Genomic DNA, 22,916 nt, shown 5'->3' on the forward strand with positions numbered 1-22,916 from the left:
GTGTGAGGTATGCCTTTGTGAGAGAAGGCCTTATCGTGTGAGGTATGCCTCAGTCTGTGAGAGAAGGCCTCACAATGTGAGGTAGGCCTCAGTCTGTGAGAGAAGGCCTCACAGTGTGAGGTAGGCCTCAGTCTGTGAGAGAAGGCCTCACAGTGTGAGGTAGGCCTCAGTCTGTGAGAGAAGGCCTCAGTGTGAGGTAGGTCTTGCAAGAGAAGGCCTCACAGTGCGAAGTAGGCCTCAGTCTGTGAGAGAAGGCCTCACAGTGTGAGATAGGTCTTGTAAGAGAAGGTCTCACAGTGTAAGGTAGGCCTTAGTCTGTGAGAGAAGGCCTCACAGTGTGAGGTAGGCCTCAGTCTGTGAGAGAAGGCCTCACAGTGTGAGGTAGGTCTTGTAAGAGAAGGTCTCACAGTGTAAGGTATGCCTTAGTCTGTGAGAGAAGGGCTCACACTGTGAGACCTTCTCTTACAAGGCCTCACAGTGTGAGGTAGGTCTTGTAAGGCCTCACAGTGTGAGGTAGGCCTCAGTCTGTGAGAGAAGGCCTCACAGTGTGAGGTAGGCCTTAGTCTGTGAGAGAAGGCCTCACAGTGTGAGGTAGGCCTCAGTCTGTGAGAGAAGGCTTCACAGTATGAGGTAGGCCTCAGTCTGTGAGAGAAGGCCTCAGTGTGAGGTAGGTCTTGCAAGAGAAGGCCTCACAGTGCGAGGTAGGCCTCAGTCTGTGAGAGAAGGCCTCACAGTGTGAGATAGGTCTTTTAAGAGAAGGTGTCACAGTGTGAGGTAGGCCTTAGTCTGTGAGAGAAGGCCTCACACTGTGAGGTAGGCCTTTGTCTGTGAGAAAGCCTCACACTGTGAGGTAGGTCTTGTAAGAGAAGGTCTCACAGTCTGAGGTAGGGCTTAGTCTGTGAGAGAAGGCCTCACAGTGTGAGGTAGGCCTTTGTCTGTGAGAAAGCCTCATAGTGTGAGGTAGGTCTTGTAAGAGAAGGTCTCACAGTGTGAGGTAGGCCTTAGTCTGTGAGAGAAGGCCTCACAGTGTGAGGTACGCCTTTGTCTGTGAGAAAGCCTCACAGTGTGAGGTAGGCCTTTGTGAGAGAAGGCCTCATAGTGTGAGGTAGGCCTCAGTCTGTGAGAGAAGGCCTCACAGTGTGAGGTAGGCCTCAGTCTATGAGAGAAGGCCTCACAATGTGAGGTAGGCCTCAACCTGTGAGAGAAGGCCTCAGTGTGAGGTATGCCTTTGTGAGAGAAGGCCTTATCGTGTGAGGTATGCCTCAGTCTATGAGAGAAGGCCTCACAATGTGAGGTAGGCCTCAACCTGTGAGAGAAGGCCTCAGTGTGAGGTATGCCTTTGTGAGAGAAGGCCTTATCGTGTGAGGTATGCCTCAGTCTGTGAGAGAAGGCCTCACAATGTGAGGTAGGCCTCAGTCTGTGAGAGAAGGCCTTATCGTGTGAGGTATGCCTCAGTCTGTGAGAGAAGGCCTCACAGTGCGAGGTAGGCCTCAGTCTGTGAGAGAAGGCCTCACAGTGCAAGGTAGGCCTCAGTCTGTGAGAGAAGGCCTCACAGTGTGAGATAGGTCTTGTAAGAGAAGGTCTCACAGTGTAAGGTAGGCCTCAGTCTGTGAGAGAAAGCCTCTGTGTAAGGTAGGTCTTAGTTTGTGAGAAGGCCTCAGAGTTTGAGGAGGCCTGGTGTGAGAAGCTTTGGTGAGAGGAAGCCCCAGTTTGAAGGCTTTGTGTGTCAACCTACTATGTGAAGCTCCAGCGCGATGGCTGTTGTGTGTTTAGCTACTGTGTGAAGCTCTTGTGTAACTTCAGTGTGAGAGGAGGCTCTGTGGGAGTAAAGCTGTTTATCTGCATGAGAAAGAAGCCCAGCGTGGAAGCAAAGAACTTTGTGTGTGTCATGGAAACCTTGTTCTTGTAAATAGTGCAACCATATTATTTTACTACAAAGTAAAGCCTCCCAAGGAAGAGATAACACTGCTCCGTGTGTTTTTGTTCTTTTTATCACTTTGGGCTCCTGGTGCTGGGTCACACTGCTGCTAATAAGTTCCTCTGTTGTGCATTTATGGGGCGGGGGGTCTTCCATTAAGAAGCCCACTCGTCCAACAGCTTCACCATTTCCTTTTCCTTTTTCCAGGAGGAGCTAGATCAGGATCAGCACACAAATGAGGTAAGTCAAGTTTTTGGAGGCATCTTTGGGGAATATAGCATTGAGACTCACTGGATCCTTAGGGGATGTGTATTTTTGTCTCCCTGAGTGATTTGCCTCACAATTGATCATCGTTTGTACTTTGCTTACTCCATGTACAGTGTTCCCCCGCTACTTTGCGGTTCGCTTTTAGTGGACTTGCTGTTTCGCCATTTTTCAGTAAATATTAGCAGTGGAAAGGACTTAAAAACACAAAAAGCTAAATGACAATACAGTGCATCCACAAAAACGACTCACCCCTGCACAAGGGAAAAGGAAACAAACATCCACCCCAGCTCTCCTTGGCCCATTCCTGTGCTATAGTCATACCGGGAGTTTGTGGCCCTCGATGATGGCAGCAGTTGGGAGGAGAGATGAGGAGACCGGAGGGCAATGTGAGGGTCCTGACTGTGGAGGCTTCCCTCGGCACAGAGCAGGGACACACCTCTCTTTCGAGGACTGCCTTCGAGCCCAACTCTTTTCTGTCCTATGTCTAGAAGAAAGGAATAAAGGAGGGAAAGGGGAAGGAAGGAAGGAAGGAAGCAAGGAAGGAAGGAGAGAGGGAGAGAGGGAAAGAAGGAAGGAGGAAAGGAAAGAGAGAAGAAAGGAAGCAGAGAAGGAAGGGAGGGAGGGAGGGAAGGAGGAAGGAAGGAAGGAAGGAAGGAGAGAAGGAGGGAGGGAAAGAGGGAAAGAAAGAAGGAGGGAAGGAAAGAGAGAAGGAAAGAAGCAGAGAAGGAAGGAAGGGAGGGAGGGAGGAGAGAAGGAGAGAGGGAAAGAAGGAAGGAGGGAAGGAAAGAGAGAAGAAAGGAAGCAGAGAAGGAAGGAAGGGAGGGAGGGAGGAAGGAGAGAAGGAAGGAAGGAAGGAAGGAAGGAAGGAGAGAAGAAAGGAAGCAGGGGAGGAAGGAAAGAAGGGAGGAAGGAGAGAAGGAGGGAGGGAAAGAAGGAAAGAAAGAAAGAGAGAAGAAAGGAAGCAGAGAAGGAAGGAAAGAAGGAAGAAAGGAAGCAGAGAAGGAAGGAAGGAAAGAAGGAAGGAGAGAAGAAAGGAAGCAGGGAAGGAAGGAAGGAAGGAGAGAAGGAGGGAGGGAAAGAAGGAAAGAAGGAAGTAGGGAAGGAAAGAGAGAAGAAAGGAAGCAGAGAAGGAAGGAAGGAGAGAAGGAGGGAAAGAAGGAAGGAGGGAAGGAAAGAGAGAAGAACGGAAGTAGAGAAGGAAGGAATGAAAGGTAGAGAAGGACGGAGAGAAGGAAAGAAAAAGAGAAGGAGGGAAAGAAAGAGAGAGGAAAGAAGGAGAGAAAGAGGGAAGGATGGAAGGAAAGAGAGAAGGAAGGAAGGAACCAAAGAGCAAAGGAAGGAAAGAAAAAGGTGGAAAAGGAAGAAAGGAGAGAAAGAGGGAGGGAAAGAAAAAGGGGGAAGGAAGGAAAGAGAGAGGAAAGAAAGGAGAGAAAGAAAGGAGAGAAAGAGGGAGGGAAGGTTGGCCTTAGCAACGCATGGTGGGTATAGCTAGTGCTAAAATAAATATAACGTCCCTACTTTGCGGATTTTCCTGGAACGTAGCATCCGCGATAAGTGAGGGAACCCTGTAAACATCAGTTTGTTCCTGTGGAATGTTGTGTTTCACAAACTGGCATTCTTTGACTTGTAGAAGTCACCGAGATGGACCAGATTGATAAGTCCAGGCTCCTCTTGATGCCCTTTTGCTCTTCCCTGCAGGAAGGAGACACCTTCTTTGACTCCCTGACGGGCCAGCCCCACCAGGAAGACCTGCTCCTCTTTGCCGTGCCCATCTGCGCCCCATACACCGCCATGACCCACTACAAGTGAGTAAAGGGGCCCGAGCTCTTTGGCGGTGTGCTTGCAATGTGTGCCTTCCTCCCATTCAAGCCCCTCTGCTTCTCCTCCTCCTTTTGTCTTAAAGATACAAAGTGAAGCTGACGCCGGGGACCCAGAAGAAGGGGAAAGGTAGGCACTGCGCTCTCTGGCTTCCCTTTCTCATTCTCTTTTCCTGGGAGAAGAGTGAGTGATTCCATGGAGTCCAGATATAGGACTTGCAGGGAGAGCATTGGGGGGCTCTGGCTCTGCTTTCAAGTCCCATAGAAACAGAGCTGAAGGGACTGAAAGGATATATAGTCCAACCCCATCCTGCCAGGCGGGAATGCACAGCCAAGGCATTCCTGAAAGATGCCCTTCTTCCAACCTGTGTTTACAGTTTTCCAAAGATGGAGATGGATAAACAAACCAATCCATTCCCTTAATATTTAATATTTTCAGGAAAGGAGCCCAACAGGGAGGAACCATGGGATTTAGCCATTTTAGGCGGGGGGGGGGGTGCTTTATTCTGAGGGCAGTTGTAGACTAAGACAATCAGATGGGTTGAGTGGTCATTCTCCAAAAGCACAACGGAAGGTCTTTCTTAAAACCAGCTAGGGCGGGGGCTTGCCTGATCTCCTTAGGCAGCAAATTCCAAAAGTGGGGAGCCACAGCGGAAAAGGCCCTCTCCCTTGTTCCCATAAGACGAGTCTGTGATAGAGGAATGGGTGAGAGAAGGGCCTCTTCAGCGGATCGAAGAGATCGTGCAGGTTTGTGGTAGGAGATGCGGCCCTATTGTTGCCGCTGCTCTCTCAGGGGATAAAGACTTACCCGTAATGATGGCTGAAGAACCGGTGCCATTGGCACGTAAAAAAAAAAAGTCGAAAAAGTCTAGGCCCCAGGACCACCCAGGCGGTGGGGACGCCGTTTCAGAACTGCTTGAGAAAGCGGGAACTGCTTGAGAAAGCGGCAGCCCCTCCGTCGGGGCAAGCACTCTCCAAAACCAAATATGCCAGATGTGCAGCCCATGCTTGTGGCCAAGCTTCAGCCACCGCAAGAGATCCGGGCTGGCCCTCAGGAGTCACTGGCTGCTCCGCCGACTCTGTCTCTTCCCGCACTGTCCCTCCCAAGCTCCTCCATGCCGGAGGCACATGAGGAGTCATCTGAGGGCTGAGCGTCATACAGAGAGCATACCACCTCTCTGTTATGTCAGCTCCACTGGCTGCCGATCCAGTTCCGAGCACAATTCAAAGTGCTGGTTTTGACCTACAAAACCCTATACACCTCCGGCCCAGCGTATCTGTCCAAGCGCATCTCCCTCTACATCCTGCCTCAGAATTTAAGATCTTCTGGGGAGGCCCTGCTGTCGGCCCCACCTCTATCACAAGTGAGATTGGTGGGGACGAGGAGCAGGGCCTTCTCGGTGGTGGCCCCTCGCTTGTGGAATTCACTCCCGGGGGAAATTAGGGCATCAACATCTCTGCTTTCTTTTAGAAGGAAATTAAAAACATGGATATGGGACCAGGCTTTTGGGTAATCTGGCTGATAGACAAAGGATAATGACGGCCAGAATTAATAGGATTGACAATGTGGAATGAATTTACGGGAACAGTGGCTTCAAACTACAAGAGAGGAGATTCCATCTGAACATTAGGAAGAACTTCCTGACTGTGAGAGCCGTTCAGCAGTGGAACTCTCTGCCCCGGAGTGTGGTGGAGGCTCCTTCTTTGGAAGCTTTTAAACAGAGGCTGGATGGCCATCTGTCAGGGGTGATTTGAATGGAATATTCCCGCTTCTTGGCAGAATGGGGTTGGACTGGATGGCCCAGGAGGTCTCTTCCTATTCTTTGATTCTAGGATTCTATGATTCTATACGGACTCTGAGTTGGCAAACGTCGAGCATAAGATTGGTTTTACTGATTGTGTTGTATAATTGATTGTTTTAATTGTTTATAATTGCTGTTATATATGTTTTTATGTTATTGTCTGTGTTGGCATCGAATTGTGCCTTTTGTAAGCCGCCCTGAGTCCCCTCTTGGGGGTTGAGAAGGGCGGGGTAGAAATGCGCGAAATAAATACATAAATAAATACTTCCAGCTGCCGGCGGGATCAAGGGCTTCCTCACGCCATCGACGCACTCACCCTCTGTTGCGCAGTCGGTGCCAAGCTCCCCGGCATCAGCGCCGTTCAGATGTCCTTCCAGCCTCTGCTTAAAAATCCCAGAGATGGAGACTCCTCCAGACTCTAAGGAAGCAGGCAATTCCACTGTTGAACTGCTCTTTCCTTCAGGAAGTTCTAAGGTTTAGGTGGAGTTTTCTCCCCTGCAATTTGACTGAAATGAGCATATTCATCTATATTGATTAGTAATAGCTCTAGGTTCCCAGAAGGGCTTTCAAAGACTCCTCCTTCGCTGTGCAATGGATGGGCTGTGTTTCACAAAGAAGACCAACAAGCTGTTGGCCAGTAGTTTGTTTATTTATTACCTTACTGCATTTGTATACCGCCTTCCTCAGCTGGAGGCGACTCAAGGCTCTACTCAAATAGTTGGTATTTATTACTAGTTGTGTACCTTTCCGCCTTTGCTGCTCATGCCTTTTGCCTTTCCGACAGCTGCCAAGACCGCCTTGCACAATTTCATGCAGTCCAAGGAAGCAACGCCTCGGGAAAAGGATCTCTTTCGCAGCGTGAAGGTGAGGGGCTTCCTTCCCTGCGTCTCAAAGCGGGCCCCATTGTCTTCTGGGCTGACCTTGGGAATGTCAAATTGGAAATTAAGAGCACAGAGACTGCATCCGCACTGTAGAATGGATGCAGTTTGACACCACTTTAAGTGTCATGGCTCAAAGCTGGGGAATCACGGGGGTTGTAGCTTAACACAGTGTAGCCTCCTCTGCCCAAGAGTGCTGCTGCCCCATCAAAGCCCTTGTGGGTTCAGAATGAAACCTGCCAAACCAGGCATGGGCAGACTTCGGCTCTTCCTCTAGGTCAGCGTTTCTCAACCTAGGGGTCGGGATCCCTGGGGGGGGGGGGGGGGTCACAAGGGGTGTCAGAGGGGTCACCAAAGACCATCAGAAAACACAGTATTTTCTGTTGGTCATGGGGGTCCTGTGTGTGAAGTTTGGTCCAATTCTATCGTTGGTGGGGTTCAGAATGTTCCTTGATTATAGATGAACTATAAATCCCAGCAACTACAATTTGCAAATGTCAAGGTCTGTTTTCCCCAAACTCCACCAGTGTTCACATTTGGACATATTGAGTATTCGTCCCAAGTTTGATCCAGATCCATCGTTTGAGTCCACAGTGTTCTCTGGATGTAGGTGAACTATAACTCCCAAACTCAAGGTTAATGCCCACCAAACCCTTCCAGTATTTTCTGTTTGCCATGGGAGTTCTGCGTGCCAAGATTGGTTCAATTCCCTCATTGGTGGAGTTCAGAATGCTCTTTGATTGGAGGTTAACTATAAATTCCAGCAACTACAGCTCCCAAATCTATCTATCTATCTAAATAAAAATGTAATGTTCGCTTGTGGTATTCACAGAACTCAAAAACCACTGGACGAATTGACACCAAATTTGGACACAAGACACCTAACAACCCAATGTATGTCCTTCACTCAAAAAAATAGATTTTGTCATTTGGGAGTTGTAGTTGCTGGGATTTATAGTTCACCTACAATCAAAGAGAATTCTGAACCCCACCAACGATGGAATTGAACCAAACTTGGCACACAGTTCTCCCATGACCAACAGAAAATACTGGAAGGGTTGAGGAGCAGTATCCTTTGGTTTTGGTGTTGTAGTTCGCCTACATCCAGAGATCACTGTGGACTCAAACAATGATGGATCTGGACCAAACTCCACACGAATACTCAATATGCCCAAATGTGAACACTGGTGGAGTTTGGGGAAAATAGAATCTTGACATTTGGGAGTTGTAGTTGCTGGGATTTATAGTTCACCTATAATCACAGAGCATTCTGAACCCCACCAATGATAGAATTGGGTCAAACCTCCCACACAGAAACCCCCATGTGGGCCACAGCAATGCATGGCAGGGGACGGCTAGTGACAAAATAAATCCCTCCCTCCAACCCCACCAGTATTCAGATTGGGCGTATTGGGTATTTGTGCCAAACTCGGCCCAGTGAATGAAAATGCATCTTGCATATCAGATATTTACATTACAATTAATAAATGTAGGAAAATTACAGCTATGAAGTAGCAACGAAAATAATGTTATGGTTGGAGGGTCACCACAACATGAGGAACTGTATTAACGGGTCATGACATTAGAAAGGTTGAGAAACACTGCTCTAGGTGTTTTGGACTTCAACTCCACCATCCCTAATAGCCTACCAGCTGTTAGGAATTGTGGGAGTTGAAGTCCAAAACACCTTATAAAGGGAGGGCCAAAGTTTGCCCCTGCCTGTGCACAGCTCTCATGCTTGCCTGTGATTCTTTCCCCCAGGATACAGACCTCTCCCGAAACATCCCGGGCAAAGTGAAAGTATCAGCCCCCAACCTCCTGAATATGAAGAAGAAGTGAGGGATGCATCGCCACCCTCCATCTTTGGAGCGACTGAAATGGACTCCTTTTGCGGAACGACTTCCTGGTTTGCACATAATAAAGCCCTCTGCCCTTCAAATGGCAGCCCGTGAGCTTCGTTCCTGAATCTGCAGCAGGAGAGCTAGAGGGGCCTCTCCACAGAGCTCTGTTTCCTTCTTCCTTGAGAGCAGACCTACCTTCGAAAGGGGGTTAGGCCCTAGTTTGGGGGCAGGCGGAACCCAGACCAAGGTGTATTTGGAGAGATATGCCAGGGAGTCACAAAAAACTGGCATGGATTTCCCATTTCTGCTACAGTCAGCCCTCCATAAATCGCAAAAGCCAGCAGAGTGACCTTGTTTGTTGTGTACTAATCTTGTTGTGTATCAAATAATAAGAATAACATGGTTTTGTTTGGGGATCTATAGTTTCTCAAGTGTGACTCTCTGTTCTCAAAGTCTGGCAGAAGGACTTGGAAATTCCAAGAGAGAAGTGATCTCTCAGGTTAAAAATACAGATAGAAATGAAATTTCCACGCTTTTAAGACATCCTGCAACCTTAACCGATGAAATGGAGGGCTTGAGACTGTTGGTTGAGACTATCACAGGCATGGGACAGCTTTGGCCCTCCCTCTGGGTGTTTTGGACTCCAACTCCCACCATTCCCAACAGCCTCAGGCCCTTTCCTTTTCCCCCTCAGCCGCTTAAGCGGCTGAGGGGGAAAAGGAAGGGGCCTGAGGCTGTTGGGAATGGTGGGAGTTGGAGTCCAAAACACCTGGAGAGAAGGCCAAAGTTGGCCCATGCCCGCCTTACAGACTTGCATATATCCAAGAGTTTTCACTTTCTGAAACATTCCAGCTTTGCATTAAATACCTTTATTGCAAACGAATCTGTACACAAAAATAGGTTCTCTGTCTGTCTAAGCCATTCACATGCAACGAAAGAAAGGAGGCCGAAGCAGAAAAGCCACTACGAACGCTGCGAAATAGTTAAGCCTATACACTTTGTCACACAGAGATGGCGGGGAGGGTTCCACCTCTTTTCCGAAGGGCTCATCCACGCATGAAAGTGGCCAGTGAAGGGACCGTGGGTGGGTGGGGAGGGGGGTTTGTCTTGGTCGTCCTCGTCGTCTTCCTCGTCCTAGGAGCCGGAGGTGTTGATGCTGCCGAAGCGCTGGTTGAGGCTCTGGAGCAAGTGTTTGGGCAGGCAGTGCCAGGAGCTGGCCAGGGCCTCCTTGAAGCACAGGATGGCCTCCAAACACAGTCTGGGAAACAGAGAAGAAGGGAGAGGAAGAAGAAGAGGAAGGGAGAAGAGGAGGAGGAAGAGGAGGGAAGAAAACAAAAAAGGAAGAAGAACAAGAAGAAAAAGAGGAGGAAAATGAACAGGAGGAGGTGAAAGAAGAGGAAGAGGAGAAGGAAGAAGTGGAGGAATAAGAACAAGAACAAGAAGGGGAAGACGAGAAAAGAAACAAGAGGAGGAAGAAAAAGAACAAGAAAAGAAGGGAGGAGGAGGAGGAAGAAGGAAGAAGAGGAGAAAAAAAAGGAATAAGGAGAAGGAAAAAGAGGAAAAAGAACAAGAAAAGAAGAAAGGAACAAGAGGAGGAGGAAGGAAGAAGGAGGAGGAAGAAGAACAAGAAAAGAAGAGGAGGAAGAACAATAAATGGAGGAGGAAGGAAAAAGAGGAGGAAAAAACAAAGAACAGAGAAGAAGAGGAGGAGGAAGGAAGAAGCGGAAAAAGAACAAGAAGAGAACAAAGAAGAAGAGGAGGAGGAAGGAAGAAGAAGAGAAAAAAGAAGAAAAAGAAGGAAGAACAATAAAAGGAGGAGGAGAAAGCAAGAAGATGAGGAAAAAGAAGAAGAAGAGAACAAAAAATAACAAGAGGAGGAGGAAGGAAGGAAGAAGAGGAGGAAAAAGAACAAGAAAAGGAAGAAGAAGGAGGAAGAGGAAAAAGAACAAAAAGGAGGAGGAAGAAGAACAAGAAAAGAAGAGGAGGAGGAAGAGAAACAATAAAAGGAGGAGGAAGGAAAAACAAGGAAAAAACAAGAAGAGAACAAAGAAGAATAAGAGGAGGAGGAAGGAAGAAGACGAGGAAAAAGAAGGAAGAAGAGGAGGAAGAAGAATAAAAGGAGGAGGAGGAAGGAAAAAGAGGAGGAAAAAGAAGAACAAGAAGAGAACAAAGAAGAACAAGAGGAGGAGGAGGAAGGAAGGAAGAAGAGGAAAAAGAACAAGAAAAGGAGGAAGGAGGAGGAAGAGGAAGAAGAACAGGAGGAGGAAGGAAGAAGAGAAAGAAGAACAAAAAGAGGAGAAAGAAGGAAGAAGATCATTGAGGGGAAGGAGGCAAAGCCCAGTTCTCAGCAGCCTATTCCTCCCGGGCAATAGTCTCAAACTTCCAGCCACAGATGCTTCTGAGATCTCTCCATCTACTGATAAGCCCCTAACATTGTTCCCTGTCTATGTAAAGAGCGATGGAAATCCTAGAGTCCTGAAACTGTGCTGGACTGCAACTCCCATCTGCTGCAGCCAGCACAGCCAATGGCATGGGATGTTGGGAGCTAAGGTCTCTGAGATCCTCTGCCACCTTTGAGCTGTGGAACATGGTGTCTTCCCTGCTGGCATGAGACAAAGCCTTCCCCTCCATGTGGACAAAACAAGGCATGGCCTATGGGGTGAATTTCAGGTGCCAGTGGCTGATTCACCCCTAATATTTTTGAGGTTGCAGGGCTGTGTTTTGCAAAGCAGTCCTCCCCCCCAAGTCCAAAATCACCCCGTAGGAAGGCTTATCCCTAAAGTTGATATTCTCTAGATGTTTGGGATTGCAACTCCCTTCATCCCTGACCACAGACCCCAAAAGTGTCCAAAACCATACCTTACAAGAGATTTTGGTTGAAGAGAAAACACAAGGATCTCATTACTATGCTCCTGGGGGAAAAAGAGACAACAATTAATATTGAATCTCACAACTGGGGAAAAACATGTTTGATTTTCAGGCCTAGACTGGGTATGGGCCAACTTGGGCCCTCCCGGTGTTTTGGACTCCAACTCCCACAATTCCTAACAGCCTACCGGCTGTTAGGAATTGTGGGAGTTGGAGTCCAAAACACCGGGAGGGCCCAAGTTGGCCCAGGCCTGCTCTGGAGTCACATTTAGTGAAGGAGAAAGGCTTACCGCTCTCTGATGCGCAAGGAGGTTGTTGGCACAGCCGCCAAAGACGATCACCTCGCCCTCGTCGCTTGCGCAAGCCGTGTGCCAGAGCCTGGGAGCGGGAGACACAACACAACGCAGTGAGAGGCTATCGCCCAAAAGAAACGCAAGGCATCATGAAGGGAAAGCAAGTCCGTGCATGAGAAACACAGATCTTTGTATTGTCAAAGGCTTCCATGGCCGGAATCACTGGGTTGTTGTAGGTTTTTTGGGCTATATGCCCATGTTCCAGAAGCATTCTCTCCTGACATTTCATCTGCATTTATGGCAGGCATCCTCAGAGGTTGTGAGGTCTGTAGACTTTGTGAGGATAAATGTAAATGCTAATCAAGCTGGCCAGTTGAAACATTCACCCCTAGCTCCAACAGACAAAGAGTTCTTTGTCCCACCCTGGACTTTCCAGAAATATATAAACCCAATTTTCCTAGCTCCAACAGACCTCACAACCTCTGAGGATGCTTGCCATAGGTGCAGGCAAAACGTCAGGAGAGAATGCTTCTAAAACATGGCCATATAGCCTGAAAATCCTACAACAACCCAGTGATTCCAGCCATGAAAGCCTTTGACAATACACTTGCAAATCAAGCTTGCTAACTGCACCCTTAATACTAGTTTAACAGACACTGGTTCTTTCTACCACCCTGGACATCCCACAGGTACGATATGTAGTCCACTTGCTTGACTACCATCAGATCCCGTGAAGATGCCAGCCACAGATGCAGGCCAAACGTCAGGAGAAAATGATGCTAGAACACAGCCATGCAGCCCACAAACCACACAACACCCCAAAGGATTGTTTGTCATTTGTATTGTCAAAGGCCTCTAGAACATGGCCATATAGCCCGAAAAAACCTACAACAACTCAGTGTTTGTAGTTTGTTTTCCTTCCTACTCAGGTTCAGGGCTCCATGTCCCACCTGAGAGGATCCATTGGGGCTGATGCTTCAGTCCTTCCCAACAGAGCTGCTTATTTATTTATTTATCGTGTCATCAGCAACCATTGAATTACAATTCTGACAGAGCAAAACAAACACACAGATTAAAAAGAAAAAGGAAAAAAAAACACAGATTTTGCAAATTTGGTATTTGGTTAAATGTCTTTTGACCAGTATCTGGCCACTTGGAGTGCCTCTGGTGTTGCCGCAAGAAGGTCCTCCATTGTGCATGTGGCAGGGCTCAGGGTGCATTGCAGCAGGTGGTCAGTGGTTTGCTCTTCTCCGCACTCGCATGCCGAGGATTCCACCCTGTAGCCCCATTTCTGAAGGTTGGCTCTGCATCTCGTGGTGCCAGAATGTAGTCTGTTCAGCGCCTTCCAAGTCGCCCAGTCTTCTGTGTGCCCAGGGGGGAGTCTCTCATCTGGTATCACCCATGAATTGAGGTGCTGGGTTTGGGCCTGCCACTTTTGGACTCTCGCTTGCTGGGGTGTTCCAGCGAGTGTCTCTGTAGATCTAAGAAAACTATGTCTTGATTTAAGTCGTTGACGTGCTGGCTGATACCGAAACAGGGGATGGGCTGGAGATGTCTCTGCCTTGGTCCTTTCACTATTGGCTGCTACCAACCGGAAACAGAGCTGCTAACCCAACGACATGGTTCCCGTCCTATCCACCCCAAAACTGAAGGTCACCAGGTTCAAGGAGCCATTGTAGAGCAGCGTCTTTGCACATTGTGTTCCTTACCGGGGTTTCTCTGAGTAGTTGTGCTCGAACTGTATCCATTCGTTTTTACTGATGCAGTAGATCCAGGCATCGCCTGCAAGGTGCAGAACAGAAGAGGTCAGTGCATCCCACAAAAGCACCTTGGGCCCTTCTTCCAGGTGTTTTGGACCAACTCCCACCTTTCCTAACAGCCTCAGGCCCTTTCCTTTTGACCCTCAGCCGCTTAAGCGGCTGAGGGTCAAAAGGAAGGGGCCTGAGGCTGTTAGGAATGGTGGGAGTTGGTCCAAAACACCTGGAAGAAGGGCCCAAGTTTGTAGTCCATCCCCTTTGAGCCAAAGCAGGCACAACTAAATCCACCCAGGCATTCCCTGATTGTTTGGTGCAATCATCACAGGAAAGAATACATTTACAGTCGGGGAAGAAAAGGCTGTGACACAGGATGGGTTCTACTTACTGAGTGGCTGCTTGTCGGTGGTGAAGCCGCCAAAGAGGAAGAGATGGTCGGACGACACGGGGGTCAAGGAATGCCAGGACCTGCCAAGAGGGCAAGCCCCTTGCACGATGCTGCGTTGCGGGGGAAAGGAGGCAACGTTAACGTGTGTAGAAGTCGTGGTCAGATCTTAAAGGCCTGACCTGTCTAAAGGAAGGTGCAATGAGAGCGCTCTCAACGTTGTGGGAACTCTTGAGACACTTTAACGCAAACTAGATTATTTGTTTTGCTGCTTTTTGGAAGGCAACAGATATTTGCTATGGCAGCGTTTCTCAATCTGGAGGTCGGGACCCCTGGGGGGTCAAGAGGGGGTGTCAGAGGGGTCGCCAAACACCATCGGTATTTTCTGTTGGTCAAAGGGGTTCTGTGTGGGAAGTCTGGCCCAATTCTATCCTTGGTGGAATTCAGAATGTTCTTTGATGGTAGATGAACTATAAATCCCAGCAACGACAACTCCCAAATGTCAAGGTCTATTTTCCCCAAACCCCACCAGTGTTCACATTTGGACATATTGAGTATTCCTGCCAAGTTTGGTCCAGATCCATCATGGTTTGAGTCCACAGTGCTCTCTGGAGGTAGGTGAACTACAACTCCCAAACTCAAGGTCAATGCCCACCAAACCCTTCCAGCATTTTCTCTTGGGCATGGGAGTTCTGTGTACCAAGTTTGGCCCAATTCTATCATTGGTGGGGTTCAAGATGCTCTTTGATTGTAGGTGAACTATAAATCCCAGCAACTACAACTCCCAAATGTCAAGGTCTATTTTCCCCAAACTCCACCAGTGTTCACATTTGGACATATTGAGTATTCCTGCCAAGTTTGGTCCAGATCCATCATGGTTTGAGTCCACAGTGCTCTCTGGAGGTAGGTGAACTACAACTCCCAAACTCAAGGTCAATGCCCACCAAACCCTTCCAGCATTTTTTCTTGGTCATGGGAGTTCTGTGTGGGAGGTTTGGCCCAATTCTATCATTGGTGGGGTTCAGAATGCTCTTTGTTTGTAGGTGAACTATAAATCCTAGCAACTACAACTCCCAAATGTCAAGGTCTATTTTCCCCAAACTCCACCAGTGTTCAAATTTGGGCATATTGAGTATTAGTTCAAACTTGGGTATATTGAGTATTTGGACGTATGGGGTCCAGATCATTGTTTAGAGTCTACAGTGATCTCTGGATGTAGGTCTGTGGTTCTCGACCTGTGGGTTCCCTGGTGTTTGGCCTACAACTCCCAGAAATCCCAGCCAGCTTTCCAGTTGTTAGGATTTCTGGGAGTTGAAGGCCAAAACATCTGAGGACCCACAGGTTGATTTGTTTTTTTGTTGTGTCAGGAGCGACTTGAGAAACTGCAAGTCGCTTCTGGTGTGAGAATTGGCCGTCTGCAAGGACGTCGCCCAGGGGACGCCCGGATGTTTTGATGAAAAAACAAACACAGTGGGTGGGCCAAATGTACAACATAAAACGATAAAATCTTGAGAGAGAGCCAACCCTCTCTGAGGAAATCTTGCCAAGAAACCCCTGTGATAAGTTCACCTGAGTTTCACTGCAAGTTGGAAACAAGCACTAATTATTACCTGATTTGCCCTCAGAGGACCTTCTGGTCTAATTGTCAACTCAGAATTTGGCAGAAGGCTTGCTCTCCTTTTTGGGTGCTCTTTCCCAGCTTATGTTAAGGGCAGAACGTCTCCATTCCCAACCTGCAGGTCTACAAAAGGCCAACTTACATTTCATGCCATTCCCAGTTGTCCAGGTTGAGGTAATAGAGGTCGTTCATTCTCGACTCCTGCAAAGAGAGGGAGGGAGGGAAGGAGGGAAGTGTGTCACGTAATGGCAGGAGGGAAGAAGTATCAACACTTCTATCGAGTTTAGCCCATTGCTCCACATAAATGGTCAAGGGTATGTATAGCAATTGGTTCCTCCAGCATGGGGAGCTGGAGCTGAGAGAGGGAGCTCACCCGTGCTCTCCCTGGATTCAAATCTCCGACCTGTCAATCTTCAGTCCTGCCAGCACAAGGGTTTAACCCATTGTGCCACATAAATGGTCAAGGGTATGTATAGCAATTGGTTCCTCCAGCATGGGGAGCTGGAGCTGACAGAGGGAGCTCACCCATGCTCTCCCTGGATTCGAATCTCCAACCTGTCAGTCTTCAGTTCTGCCGGCACAAGGGTTTAACCCAATGCGCCACATAAATGGTCAACGGCATGTATAGCAATTCGTTCCTCCAGCAAGGGGAGCTGGAGCTGACAGAGGAAGCTCATCCATGTTCTCCCCAGATTCGAAACTCCAACCTGTCAGTCTTCAGTCCTGCCAGCACAAAGGTTTAACCCATTGTGCCACATAAATGGTCAAGGGTATGTATAGCAATTGGTTCCTCCAGCATGGGGAGCTGGAGCTGACAGAGGGAGCTCACCCGTGCTCTCCCCGGATTCAAATCTCCGACCTGTCAGCCTTCAGTCCTGCTGGCACAAGAGTTTAAGCCATTGCGCCATTTGGTCAAGGGTATGTATAGCAACTGGTTACTCCAGCATGGGGAGCTGGAGCTGACAGAGGGAGCTCACCCATGCTCTCCCCAGATTCAAACCTCCGACCTGTCAGTCTTCAGTCCTGCTGGCACAAGGGTTTAAGCCATTGCGCCACATAAATGGTCAAAGGTATGTATAGCAATTGGTTACTCCAGAATGGGGAGCTGGAGCTGACAGAGGGAGCTCACCCGTGCTCTCCCCGGATTCGAATCTCCGACCTGTCAGTCTTCAGTCCAGCCGGCATAAGGGTTTAACCCACTGTGCCACATAAATGGTCAAGGGTATGTATAGCAATTGGTTCCTCCAGCTTGGGGAGCTGGAGCTGACAGAGGGAGCTCACCCGTGCTCTCCCCGGATTCGAATCTCCGACCTGTCAGTCTTCAGTCCAGCCGGCATAAGGGTTTAAGGCACTGTGCCACATAAATGGTCAAGGGCATGTATAGCAATTGGTTACTATCGTCATGTCTAATTCGGCACTGAATCCATATGCAACAACAACAACAAAAAAATCAGATATTTCAGTATGAAGGTTTCGAAGTAATATTCAATCTGCTGGAATAACACAATATTCCAATTTGTGACTTGCGAGTCTCCAAAATAGATTTTGTCTTTTGTCTATCTATGCTTTTATATCCGCAAGTGCAACAACACAAATATGTTTGACCTGTTTTTAAGACCTTTTCAGAGCATCACCCTGCGTATTTCCTCTCCTGTTTCCTACCATCATCACTGGCTACTCTGCACTCTGCTCTGCTAGAGATACCAACTCTTCCTACTCTGGGTGCAGCTTCCAAAGCCAATGGGATTTTGGCCTGCATCAATAGGAGCATAGTGTCTAGATCTAAGGAAGTAATGCTCCCCATGCTCTATTCTGCTTTGGTTAGACCACACCTGGAATATTGTGTCCAATTCTGGGCACCACAATTCAAGAGAGATATTGACTCTAAGCTGGAATGTGTCCAGAGGAGGGCGACTAAAATGATCAAGGGTCTGGAGAACAAGCCCTATGAGGAGCGGCTTAGGGAACTGGGCATGTTTAGCCTGAAGAAGAGAAGGCTGAGAGGAGATATGATAGCCATGTATAAATATGTGAGAGGAAGCCACAGGGAGGAGGAGGGAGCAAGCTTGTTTTCTGCTTCCCTGGAGACTAGGACGCAAGGGAACAATGGCTTCAAACTACAAGAGAGGAGATTCCATCTGAACAAGAGGAAGAACTTCCTGACTGTGAGAGCCGTTCAGCAGTGGAACTCTCTGCCCCGGAGTGTGGTGGAGGCTCCTTCTTTGGAAGCTTTTAAGCAGAGGCTGGATGGCCATCTGTCAGGGGTGATTTGAATGCAATATTCCTGCTTCTTGGCAGAATGGGGTTGGACTGGATGGCCCATGAGGTCTCTTCCAACTATTTGATTCTATGATTCTATGATTCTATGATTCCACTTGTCAGGATGACCCCTCACCCGGTATCTGCCTCCGAAGACGTATCCCCGGTTGCCGACAGTGGCGCAGGCGTGAGCGGCGCGCGGGGACGGCGATTTGCCCTGGAGAAGAAACCCAGAAAGAGCAGCTCAGACGGTTTCACAAGCAAATGTTTTTTTTTTAATTATTACAAAAATATTGATAAAAGAAAGATAAAAAACGTGATATACATCAATATAAATAAAAATGTAACGTTCGTTTGTGGGATTAACAGAACTCAAAAACCACTGGACGAATTGACACCAAATTTGGACACAAGACACCTAACAACCCAATGTATGTCCTTCACTCAAAAAATTGATTTTGTCATTTGGGAGTTGTAGTTGCTGGGATTTATAGTTCGTGTGCTGGTACAACTGTACCAGGAGCTCCAACTTTATTTGCTTTGTATTAAATTAGATTTCAGGGACTCTGGAGGTCTGGAGAACAAGCCCTATGAGGAGCGGCTTAAGGAGCTGGGCATGTTTAGCCTGCAGAAGAGAAGGCTGAGAGGGGATATGATAGCCATGTATAAATATGTGAGAGGAAGCCACAGGGAGGAGGGAGCAAGCTTGTTTTCTGCTTCCCTGGAGACTAGGCTTCAAACTTCAAGAAAGGAGATTCCATCTGAACATGAGGAAGAACTTCCTGACTGTGAGAGCCGTTCAGCAGTGGAACTCTCTGCCCCAGAGTGTGGTGGAGGCTCCTTCTTTGGAAGCTTTGAAACAGAGGCTGGATGGCCATCTGTCAGGGGTAATTTGAATGCAATATTCCTGCTTGTTGGCACGGGGTTGGACTGGATGGCCCATGAGGTCTCTTCCAACTCTTTGATTCTATGATTCTATGACTCTGCATAAACGTGGCTTCCTTCGGTTGCTGTCGTAGGGCAAGTCACCTGTCCATCATCGTTAAGTTTTGGTCCCGCCCCTTGCTCACGGCAATTGGGAAGGGAGCCATTTTTTAGTCAGTCCCAGCAAGGAAAGCTAATGTACAGGACATGTGCAAGCTTCCCCTGTACAAAAGCTTCAACCCTTAAGACTTTCCAGGGGAGAACAGTCTTAAGCGTCTCCAAAGATTTCCAGGAAAACAGCCCTAAAGACCAAACAACTCCAGCTGGAGAATATCTAAACCTTTACTGGTAGGTCCACTCGGTGCTTCGAGACACAGTTCGACCCAGTAGCGGAGCCCACATCAGTAAGGGTTAGATTACAGTCAGCCTGGGAGAAGTTAAAAAGGGGATTTTACTTTAAAGTAAAGAAGAAGTTATTGAAGACAGATGCCTGTCCTTCGTGGGCAAGATTAGGAAGCCACCAGTTGCATTAAAGTCTGGAATCATTTGTTTAACTTTACTGAAGACAAGAGAAGTTTCTGTTTGATTGTTCATTAATAAAAGACTTTGTTATACTTCACAAGCCATCTAAAGACCATTTGTGGTGGAAAACCTCTGAGAACTTCTCCTCGGGCCCCGTGGCTTCCCGCTGGGCAAAGGTTGCATGTCCTGTTCTAAAGGAAATTATTTACAGGCCCAGCGCACAACAGAACAGTTTGCCTACAATCAAAGAGCATTCTGAACCCCACCAACGATGGAATTGAACCAAACTTGGGACACCGTTCTCCCATGACCAGCAAAAATACTGGAAGGGTTTGGTGGGCAGTGTCCTTTGGTTTTGGAGTTGTAGTTCACCTACATCCAGAGATCGCTGTGGACTCAAACAATGATGGATCTGGACCAAACTCAACACAAATACTCAATATGCCCAAATGTGAACACTGGTAGAGTTTGGGGAAAATAGAATCTTGACATTTGGGAGTTGTAGTTGCTGGGATTTATAGTTCACCTACAATCACAGAGCATTCTGGACTCCACCAACGATAGAATTGGGCCAAACCTCCCACACAGAACCCCCATGTGGGCCACAGCAATGTGTGGCAGGGGACGGCTAGTTTATTATTATTTATTTATTGACTGCATTTATAGTGCAACAGTGAGCTATACCCTACCCTTCTCAACCCCATAGGGGACTTGAGGCAACTGCAACCCACTGATGCATGGGTCTTAACATTTCTCTGGAGCCATTTGTATTCCAAACTGGAGAAAAACATCAACACAAATCCATAATACCGGGACTGTGGCGCAGCTGGATGTGAGTCAGCTGCATTAAGATCACTACTGACCGAAAGGTTATGAGTTCGAAGCCAGCCCAAGTCGGAGTGAGCTCCCGACCATTTGTCTAGCTTGCTGTCGACCTTTGCAGCCTGAAAGACAGTTGCATCTGTCAAGTAGGAAATTTAGGTACCGCTTATATCAGAGAGGCTAATTTAACTCATTTACAACATCATAAAATCTCCAGCAAGCGTGCAAAGAATGAGGAAGTACTCCATCAGCGTCACAAATGGACAGTGAAGCGACAGCTCCCCTGGTGGCCAGAATACCCTCATGAAAAAGCTGGAATGTTAAATAGCCTCTGTGTGTCTGTCTATATATGTTGTGCGTCCATGGCACTGAATGTTTGCCATGTATATGTAAATTGTAATCCGCCCTGAGTCCTCTGAGGGGTGAGAAGGGTGGAATATAAATACTGTAAATAAATAAAAGGCCCAACAGTAATCCCAAAGGCAAGTGGTGTCTTTTCATTGAAAGGCATGCCATGCAGGTTATTTCAAATACGCTCTGGCAGAGAACAAGAAGAAGCCGGCAATACTCCTGCTGGAGGAAGTTCTGAAGGGGGCTCACCGTGGTAACTGGCTGACTCCATGTGTAAGTCTCTGTGTCCAGGACGTGGACGTGATCGTTCCACCCTCGAGGGAGACCTGAATTCTTGAGACAAGAACATTTAAAAATACTTATATCTCGCCTCACGTCGTAAAATTACAATAACACCCATTTAAATTTGGGATTGAAAACAACAAGTATTCTTAAAAATATAAACAACAGAATAAATAAACAATTGAATAATTTCAAAGCACTCTCTATGGAGACATTTTGAAGACTTATTTTACGTAATATGTTTATACCCCACCACTTATAATAATAACATGCAATCTCAACCCCTGTATTTTGAAAACATTTAGAAATAATAGTGTATAATGTCAACACCTCTTTCTGTAAAGCAGTTTCAGCTCTGATAACTTAAGGTGCATCTACACTGTAGAATGAATGCATTTTGACACCACTTTGTCTGCCCTGGCTCAATGCTATGGGATCTTAGAATCCTAGAGTTGGAAGAGACCTCGTGGGCCATCCAGTCCAACTCCATTTTGCCAAGAAGCAGGAAAATCGCGTTCAAAACACTCCCGACAGATGGCCATCGAGCTTCTGTTTCAAAGCCTCCAAAGAAGGACGCTCCACCACACTCCAGGGCAGAGAGTTCCACTGCCTCATGTTCAGATGGAATCTCCTCTCTTGTAGTTTGAAGCCATTGTTCTCTTGCATCCTAGTCTCCAGGGAAGCAGAAAACAAGCTTGCTCCCTCCTCTCTGTGGCTTCCTCTCACATATTTATACATGGCTATCATATCTCCTCTCAGCCTTCTCTTTTTCAGGGTAAACATGCCCAGCTCCTTAAGCCACTCCTCATAGGGCTTGTTCTCCAGATCCTTGGTCATTTTAGTTGCCCTCCTCTGGACACATTCCAGCTTGACAATATCTCTTTTGAATTGTGGTGCCCAGAATTGGACACAATATTCCAGGTGTGGTCTAACCAAGGCAGAATAGAGGGGTCTTGGGAGTTTGCTTAGGCTCAGCACCTTCTGGCAAGGAAGGTTAAAAGCATGGTAAAACTACAACTCCCAGAATTCTATAATATAGAGTCATGTCAGATAAAGTGGTGTCAAACTGCATTAATTCTATACAGTGTAGGTGGCACCCTTTAACAATAACAATACAAGGGGGAAAACTCAATTTCACGCGCTTTGCATAACCAAATTTGAAACATTTTCTGTTCCGGCTTGAAAGTGTTGTTTCCTGTTTAATTGTGCAGTCCTTACTTTGAAAGTAGTAGTTCTACTCCAGAAACTTTGTTTTTTTTGTTGCCATGATTTTGTGGTTGCAATTGAAGACCTCACAACCTCTGAGAATGCCTGCCACAGATGCAGGCAAAATGTCAGGAGAGAATGCTTCTAGAACATGGCCATATAGCCTGAAAAACCTACAACAACCCTGCCATGAAGTTGGTTGAATTAGCTGACTCAATTAGATGTTCATTGAAAAACGAGAGAAAAATGTGCTAAAGCAGGATGTCCCTCCCACAAGACCAAAGGTTTTGCAGTTCATTAAACTCTCCCATGTTTTAATAATAGAACCAATTAGGAAATTGTTGCACTCTAGCTGTGGAAACACCTTTTAACCCAGCAGCAGACAGAGTCCAGAAGCAGTTAACTACAGCGTATTTACAAAAAGTATGTACAAAAGAGCAATTCCCAAAAAGCAAAAGAAAGGGTGCTATGAAATAGCAAGAGTCCAAAATACAAGGATCAATAGTCCAAGACAGCATGGTACAAATAATCCATGAAGGCAAGGTACATGAAATCCATGAAGTCAAGAGCTTAGGCATAAATCCATAAAATGAAGAATAGACATTAATCCCTAGGCATGAAAACAGGAACTTTTCCAACAGGAACTTTTCCAAGACAGGAACATAGACAACTTGAGAGCTAAACTTGATCTTGATTTTAAAGCAATGTTGTCTACTCTGAAGAGACCAGGAAAACCAGCTCTTAATTTAAGATCAAAGCTGACTAAGAAACCATGAGGTCGTTCCTTTCTGCACCTGGGTTCCAAGGACTGTTTCTCACAAAGTGTTTCTGACCTTTGAATTAACCTTTGCTTTGCTCTCTCTGAGCGGAGATCTAATCTCGTATCACGGGACAACTCCTCATCCTCTGAAGGCCGATTCTCAAGAGATACAGAATCCCAAACATCTTCTATCTCTTCTGTAGCTGTCGGCCCTTCATTCTGATCTACAGCCTGCATTTCTGTCTATGATTCAGCCTGATGACACACACTCAGTGAAAAATCCATCATTATCCTCATCCTCCAAGGCAGAATCCCCAGCACGTTGTTAATGAGCCCCAAGAGAAATGAC

At 47.2% G+C, this 22,916-nt stretch overlaps 2 protein-coding genes across 2 annotated transcripts in view; one reads left to right on the forward strand and one right to left on the reverse strand.

Moving 5' to 3' along the window:
* NEMF (nuclear export mediator factor) overlaps positions 1 to 8,621 on the forward strand; it is a 48,498-nt gene extending 39,877 nt beyond the window's left edge. The window contains exons 29-33 of the mRNA XM_067463144.1: positions 2,126 to 2,158; positions 3,884 to 3,990; positions 4,089 to 4,132; positions 6,589 to 6,668; positions 8,444 to 8,621. Coding sequence (XP_067319245.1) covers positions 2,126 to 2,158; positions 3,884 to 3,990; positions 4,089 to 4,132; positions 6,589 to 6,668; positions 8,444 to 8,521 — 342 coding nt within the window. The 3' untranslated portion in view covers positions 8,522 to 8,621. The remainder of the gene's footprint in view (positions 1 to 2,125; positions 2,159 to 3,883; positions 3,991 to 4,088; positions 4,133 to 6,588; positions 6,669 to 8,443) is intronic.
* A 755-nt stretch (positions 8,622 to 9,376) lies between these two features.
* The window catches only part of KLHDC2 (kelch domain containing 2), a 23,454-nt gene continuing 9,914 nt past the window's right edge, over positions 9,377 to 22,916 (reverse strand). Inside the window, exons 7-14 of the mRNA XM_060752770.2 lie at positions 20,569 to 20,652; positions 17,837 to 17,917; positions 15,584 to 15,642; positions 13,827 to 13,936; positions 13,394 to 13,466; positions 11,682 to 11,769; positions 11,383 to 11,435; positions 9,377 to 9,781 (exon numbers count right to left, since the gene is read on the reverse strand). Coding sequence (XP_060608753.2) covers positions 9,658 to 9,781; positions 11,383 to 11,435; positions 11,682 to 11,769; positions 13,394 to 13,466; positions 13,827 to 13,936; positions 15,584 to 15,642; positions 17,837 to 17,917; positions 20,569 to 20,652 — 672 coding nt within the window. The 3' untranslated portion in view covers positions 9,377 to 9,657. The remainder of the gene's footprint in view (positions 9,782 to 11,382; positions 11,436 to 11,681; positions 11,770 to 13,393; positions 13,467 to 13,826; positions 13,937 to 15,583; positions 15,643 to 17,836; positions 17,918 to 20,568; positions 20,653 to 22,916) is intronic.

Source organism: Anolis sagrei, chromosome 1 (assembly GCF_037176765.1).
Source record: "Anolis sagrei isolate rAnoSag1 chromosome 1, rAnoSag1.mat, whole genome shotgun sequence".
NCBI classification, from domain to species: Eukaryota; Metazoa; Chordata; class Lepidosauria; order Squamata; family Dactyloidae; genus Anolis; species Anolis sagrei.